At 32.7% G+C, this 7242-nt stretch overlaps 1 protein-coding gene across 1 annotated transcript; it reads right to left on the minus strand.

Moving 5' to 3' along the window:
- Positions 1-584: 584 nt before the first annotated feature.
- Positions 585-3297, minus strand: LOC132736447 (cytochrome P450 2U1-like). Its single transcript, XM_060723588.1, has 4 exons — positions 3241-3297; positions 2935-3028; positions 2287-2487; positions 585-1955 (listed from the first exon to the last, which is right to left on the minus strand). Exons 1-4 carry the CDS (start codon positions 3295-3297, stop codon positions 1771-1773), a joined length of 537 nt encoding a protein of 178 aa, XP_060579571.1. The 3' UTR covers positions 585-1770.
- Positions 3298-7242: the final 3945 nt, after the last annotated feature.

Raw genomic sequence — 7242 nt, forward strand, 5'->3', positions numbered from 1 at the left:
ACCATTCTTAAAATAGTAATCTGAAATTAAGATCAGTTTAAACTGATTAAGAGATAATAAAAAAAGGAAAGATAAAAATTAAATTACACGATTTATAAACATGTACATGTATACGTTTCCGTAAAATATAACCATTTATTATTTGTTGGCATTACATGCATCACCTAGATACGTTCATATATAGTAGGTTTCAGTTCTCCTTCGTGTCGGTCTACTAACCGTTGGCTTAATTTGAATTCAAATGAGCTAGCTCCAGGTCTAAATTCCTAAAAAAGTAAAATTTGAAACAGTTATATTAAAACAATTGACGTTTTCTTGTTTTCAAAAAAAAAAAGTTAGGAAAAAATAGCTATTTAAGTATGTTATACAAGTTTAGGAATTAGAACTGGCGCATTACAACGGGTAGCTTCCTTATATTTTTTTTTCTTATAGATAAACAAAAGTAAAATATTTTGGGGTTTGGTTGAAGTATCTTAAAATTTAAATTAAGGTACTATAGATCTGAGCATTGCAATACTTTCTAAGTTGGTGATGTTAAAATAATGATAATTAAGCGATCCAAGGTCAAATATATTATATGTGCCTAATGATTATATCGTCAGTCACATACATTACATAATTAATAAAACAACGCTAAACTTTATGGAATCAAATTTATTTCCTAAACCTCAAGGAATCTATTGGCAATAAACTAAATGTCAATAATTTTTTGTTAGTGAACCAATTACACCGTTTGAAGTTAAGAATTATTGATAAATTATAGTGCAAATTTGGAAGGCATTAGTCCAAATGAACATACATAGCTGTTATGAAATTTTAGGAATTTTATGAATAACAACTGTATAGATAATGAATGTACTATAGTCCCTGGCTCTCTTAAAGGGCCTAACGTTCTTCCCATATCCAAAGGTGTCGATAAAGAAAATCCAAAATGTCTACAAGCCAATATCTATTTTGTCAACATTTTCCAAAATATTTGAGAAACACAAAGCAAATCAAGCACAATCATTTCTTAAAGAAATCAAACATAGTTCATGAAAATTCAATACCGGTTTCAAACATAATCATTGAGATAAAAAAGCACGTTGTAGATGTATTTAATCCGAGGCTGTTATGGGTGTTCCGATTGAGTTGTACATTGGTTTCTTATAATTATGTCATTAAGTGATAATAGGTATTACACATACATGTAAATAATTGTTAACTTATTGGTTGCCTTTATTATAATTACATATAAATAGATATTAGTATAGATACTGTAAGGAATTTACTTGTGTTTGTCTAAGAATGAATGTGATATTAAACAAAAAGATCCCATTTAAAAATAAGGTGTGTTATTTGTACTACATTATATTTTGTAACAGTATATTTGTGCATATTAATGAGAATAACAGTCGGTGGGGTTGATGGTATACTGTTAAGCACGACAGAGGCATTTTCCTACTTTTTCACATTTCAACATGCTATAGCTTTTAATATAAGTGACTAACTTTGAATTTTTATCACCATATTTCTACTGCGTGACTAACGTAGTGAGGGCTGTTTTCGCATATTTCGACCATTTTTTAGTAATTTACATTGATTGTACATGATTTGCAGTGTGTAAATTACTTTCTTTGTTCACTTCACACATTATTTTACTTTTAAATACATTTTCAAAATTTTCATGAAAATTAGCACGAATCTGGAGGCATGCTGCTTTAATGGCAATCATATATGGTGGTAGGTCCCAAGTGACAAGCAAACAAGAATATGAAAGTATATATAGGGTCACTGTCTTTGAACTACTCTTGTATTATACGGCAGTGGTGTGGCTGTTATCTGATCTTCTATACACCCAAACGTATGTTGTACGTTCTCGTCTTCTCTTTGGAAAGTGAATCTTTGCAGAAAGTTGGTGAAAATTAGAAAAATTTGCTTTCTAGCCAAACTTTCACCAGTACATCTACGTCGTCCTATATGAAACAAACACGAAATAATGAATTTATGACGATCCAGTACGTAATTATACTTCCTTAAATTCATGATATTTAAACTTTAACAAAAAATAAATAAACAGATGTATGTACATGACTAAGAGTCCATAGTTTCGTGAAATAGGTTTTAAATTATTTTGTATTATATCTAGTGACTTAGCCTTTACAATAAGCAAGTTCAAATTTCATGACTTACACATCTGACTTCGCATGGATTATAGGACAAATATTAAATGGTTATAAAATGTAATTAATTCCATGAACAAAAGAGCCTACGAGTATATTTTATGTACAGAAAGATATGATTTACCCAATCCTAGCGGTATAAAGGCGGGGTTCTTCAATGCTTTGTCCTGCAAAAATCTGTCTGGTATAAACAAATCAGGTTTCTCCCAGTGTTTACTGTCCTTGTTTGATGACAATATATTAGCCAGTACTATGGAACCTTCTGGAATTCTATATCCTCGTAGGCTTGTTTCTTTGTCCGCCGCATGTGGCAGGGTCGCTTCCGCTTTAAATTAACAATTCAAATATTTTAATGAAACAGTGAGAAAGAAAACATAACTCCGACCAAAATAAATCCATATGCCCCTAATTTGATCATTGTTGTTGTCAACATTTCTGATTATATATCTTACATAACACATTTAAATACATAATTACTTACAGTTTACCTTAGAATTTTACTTAGTTAAGCATAGGCTTATGTCATTCAAATATTTAAAATTATCGATAAATCGATATCAACACAATCGTTCTTGAATATTCAGTGTAGTTTATTTGAATTTATTTTAGTACGATTGTGTTGGAAGGTATAAGCTTATTGAAACACCCTCGAAGCAGCATTTAGATTTTAGATGAAATCAAGATGTATAGAAAAAAGTCATTGATATGTATTGACTCCTATGTAATGACACAAAAGTTGTAGAAATACAGTAAATTATTCTTTACAGCTCACCAGTATTAGACATTCGCTGTATTTCCATCAATGTTGATTCTAGAAATGGTAGAGTTCCCTTAGCCGTGAAACGTATTGTACCGTCACCACATTTCTGAAAAAAGGGAAAACAAAGAATATACATGTACAATATTGTATAGCGTTCGCTCATATAGATGTTCCATTAAAAGTATGGGATACTTTAAATTTATGAAAACAGGGGTTTCTTAAATAATACAATAAAAATGTGAATATTATTTGACATCCATGTTAAATGTTTGTCCAAATATTCACTATGTATAAAAAGTGGCATTAATTAAGACAAACCTCTGTAATTTCACGTTGAAAATTTTGGATTTGGGGCCCAGGATTTTTCCCTCCCATATCAGAACCACCAGTTTAAAGTTCCCGGGCTGATGTTTCAGACCCAGCAAAAACAAGCCCTTTTATCACCTGAAAAACCTTTTCCTTTGAAAATAATTGAACGAAAAAACCCTTTGGGTTTAAAATAAATTTAATAAATTTTTATATTTTTTTGGTAAAAAATTTTAAATAGTATTTTATTAAAATTATATTTTCCCTCGGCAAAACCATTTTTTCCAGGTTTTAAAATTTGTAAAAAAAGTAAAGGGCAAAAGGAAACCGTTTTCTTAAAAAAAAAAAAGCGTTTTGCAAAAATTAGTTTAGAACCCACAAAAATATTAAAAATAACCAGATAAAATGAAATTAAAATGAGACCAAAAGGTTTTCCCTTTTAAAAATTTTTTCAATCGCAGTTTTTTTTCCCATTTTCCGGACAATTTATTTGCGGAATCGACGAAATTTTCCCAAATGTTTCCCGTACAGAAAAGAATGAAAATGATTTTTTTTAATAAATAACGTATAAAAATTTTTTGGAAAAGTGCCCAAGGAACCAAATTTTACTTAATTTGTCGGGGTCATTTCCTGTTAATTTCAGGGGACTTTCAAAGTTTATATGAGAAATATTTTTTTTTTTTCAAGAAAAATTATTGTTTTAAAAAATCTATTAATTTACCAGTGAAAAATTCCAATATCAAATTTTTTATTTTTTTTCCTTTATATAAGCCCCTTTTAAGTTCGGGGCTTTTTTCCCGTTGAACGTTGTTTTTGATTTCCCTATTTCCCCCCATCACGTGATCTCTTATCCTTTTTCCCCAGCAATCAAAAAGTTTCCCTTTTTTCGTTTTCATCTTAAAAAGAAAAAGGGGAAAACCAAAAAATAAGAAATGCCATTTTTTAAAAAGATAATGGGGTTTACTTATTTTTTTTTTTCCCCCGGGCAAAGAGGTTGTAAAATTTTAAGGATGGCTGTTATCTATTTTTGGGAAAACAACAACCCTGCATGCTGAAAGCCAAATTTCATATCGGGCAAGGACTTAAGGGGGAAAAAGACTTTTTGAATATAACTGGTAAAGGGAGAGGATAAGGGCCTGAAATTTGCGTAAATTTGGAATAAAATTGTAAAAACTGAAACAAACAAAATAAATTAAAAATCTACAACATTAAAAATTTTTAAACAATAGAAGAAAAAAATTATCCCCAACATTAAATTTTAAATATTAGATATCCCAGGGATTTTTTAAAAAACGGGTAAAAAAAATCACTTGATAAAAAAAACCTTTTCCGTCTTTGGGCCTTTTTCTTTTATAAATTCTGGTAAAATTTTGGGCTGGGGGGTTAATGTAAAAACCAGTTTTGAAAACATTTTTCCCCCATTTTTGGGATAAGATTTTGTAGTTTTGCGTCTGCTTTAAATAAAACCCTAAAATGCCCAAAATAAAAATGGTTCTATTTCTGTAATTTTAGGGCCCCCAATGTCAAGTCTAAAGGGCCCAAGGGTTTAACCATTTGCTTTTAAACCAAACTGTGAGCTCGAATACTGCTGTGTAAGTGGAATTATTATATGTGAGAGCTAGGGTCATAGTTAATTCTGTCCATATCCTAAAAATTTTGCTCGGATCTTCTACAATAACCGCGTGTAAACATATACTATGTTATCTTATGTCCCTTTTTGTATATGTTATCTGTAAGTTTTATAATTTTGAAAAAAATTAAGAAACGTAAAAAAGGGGAAAAAGGTATTTTAAACCAAAGGTTTTGTTCCGGGGTTTTAAAAAACAAAAAATTTATTAAAAATTTGCCCTTTTTTTTTCATAAAATTTAAAAAAAAGAAGGTTTAAACCATTTAAAAATTCCTAAAAAACTTCCCTTAAAAAATTTTTTAAAATTTTTTTTTGTTTGTTTTTAAAATGGGTAAAAAAACGTTTTAAAAAACTAATTTGGGTTTTTTGGGTTTAAAACGTTTTTTTTTGGGTTTTTTAATTAAATCAAAAGGGGCAAAAAAAAAACGGAAAAAATTCCCAAGGGTTTCCTTTTTGGGTTTTCGAAATTTTTTTTCCCCGGGTTTGGGCTGGGGCAAAAAAATTATTTTTCCCAAAAAACGGGGAAAACCCCAATTTGGCACTTGAAAAAAAAAATTATTTTTTGTTTTTGTCAAGGGAGGTCCTGGTCTGTCTCTAGCGGCGCGTTGTCGTGCGGTGCGTTGTCGCGATGTCGCCCTGTCGCTTGGCATATAAGCCAAACCTTCGATTTGAACCGAGCGACAATGTGACATCGCGCCGTTTGGCGTACATCGTTAGCGACAGGACAATACGACGCTTTGTCCTGTTGTCGCTAGCGCCAACACGATGCACAAAAGCGTACCAAATCAGCCACCGTAGCCAGGAGATAATGTGACTTCTCTGTCTGTTCCAGACGGTAAGAATTATGTAGGATAAAACAGAAGGGTCATTTAGCTATGGTGGCTGATTTGGTATATTGTGCGTTGCGTTATCGATAGCGTCAACACAACCTATATCGTTATAGCCTTTTTGCCTTGTCGCTAGCGACAACACAACAAAACGCCAAACGGCGCGTTGTTGCGTTATCGTCTTGTCGCTAGCATAGCACGCCAAACGGCGCGTTGTCGTGATGTCGCCCTGTCGCTTGACTTATAAGCCAATCCAGCTGCTAATTTGCAAACCGAGGCGAACATTCAATGGTGACATCAGGGACAGCAACGCCGCACGACAACCCCGGGCCTTTTTGGCCCGTCATCGTTACGGAAAGGACAAACAAGACAAAAAAGCCCCGACAAGGGGCCCCGTTTAAAACCGCTTTGTCCTGTTGTGGGCGGGCCCCCCAATCGACGCACAAAAGCTTTCCCAAAAATCACCACATATTTTTAGCGTTGTTGATTCATACATTACTTACCTTTTTGTTGAACATTACGGGTTTTATTGATAAATTTGTTTATCATCATGGACAAACATCGGGCCCTCACATCAAACAAGGCCCCTTTTTTCAGATTTCCCGAAAATTTTGTAGCACATCAACTTCTACAAAGGGTTTTTTTCCTCTACCGCGGGGTATTTCGCTGTTGAGAAAAATTTTTAAAGGGAAACCCTGGGGGAACAGTATGGGGGCCTTTTCCCTTTTGGGAAAAACTATACCATTTTCTACTTTTTGATTATCTATCGGTTCACGAATTGGCCTTGAGCTAAAGTCGTCTTCTTTATTAACAAACGCTTCATCGATTACATCAAAACCTTGCAGAAACACAATGTTTTTGTTACCCACTTGGAAATGAATTACGTCACCGTATTTCTTAGCAATCTCGCACAGTGCCACTGGGACTCGAACTTTCCTAATCTTTTGTAGAATAAACCACCATCCATTGCCGATGAGTGGCAGTTTTGGTGGGCCTGGGGGTAGGTCCGACCTCCTGAACGCTATGTACCAGATCAAATAGACAACAAACAAAACCAATATCGACTGTAAAATCATCTTAAATCCAAAAATCAAGAGATGAAAATAACATTGAAATGTATATAATGTTTAAACTATAACTTAATAGATTGTTTTTACATCCGCACCACTTCACAAGTACAGGATTTCGTATATTTCCTTAATTGAAGCGATTGTTTGCCTCATAAAACAGTCGAATCGTCACTGATGCATTATACACGTTTGTATTTTATAAATAATAGCTCGTAAGTTTAATACATATAATTTTACCTCAACTTACATACGATTTAACATTTTGATTTTTATCATAGTATTTATTACTATATATATACAGTTCAGTAATTTTTACTTTTATATGAAGTCACGCACTGAGTATGCTCGCCTCGAGGAATAAATATTACTATTTTTTGTATTGTAAACACCACCAAATTGGAATGTGATGAACACGAGTTAGTAATTTACGGTGTTGTACTGAAGTATCTGATGAAATTCACGTGCTCACGTGTCTCAAAACCTTTATGA

Source organism: Ruditapes philippinarum, unplaced genomic scaffold, assembly GCF_026571515.1.
Source record: "Ruditapes philippinarum isolate M1 unplaced genomic scaffold, ASM2657151v2 ctg4309_1_1_1_1, whole genome shotgun sequence".
Lineage (NCBI taxonomy): Eukaryota > Metazoa > Mollusca > Bivalvia > Venerida > Veneridae > Ruditapes > Ruditapes philippinarum.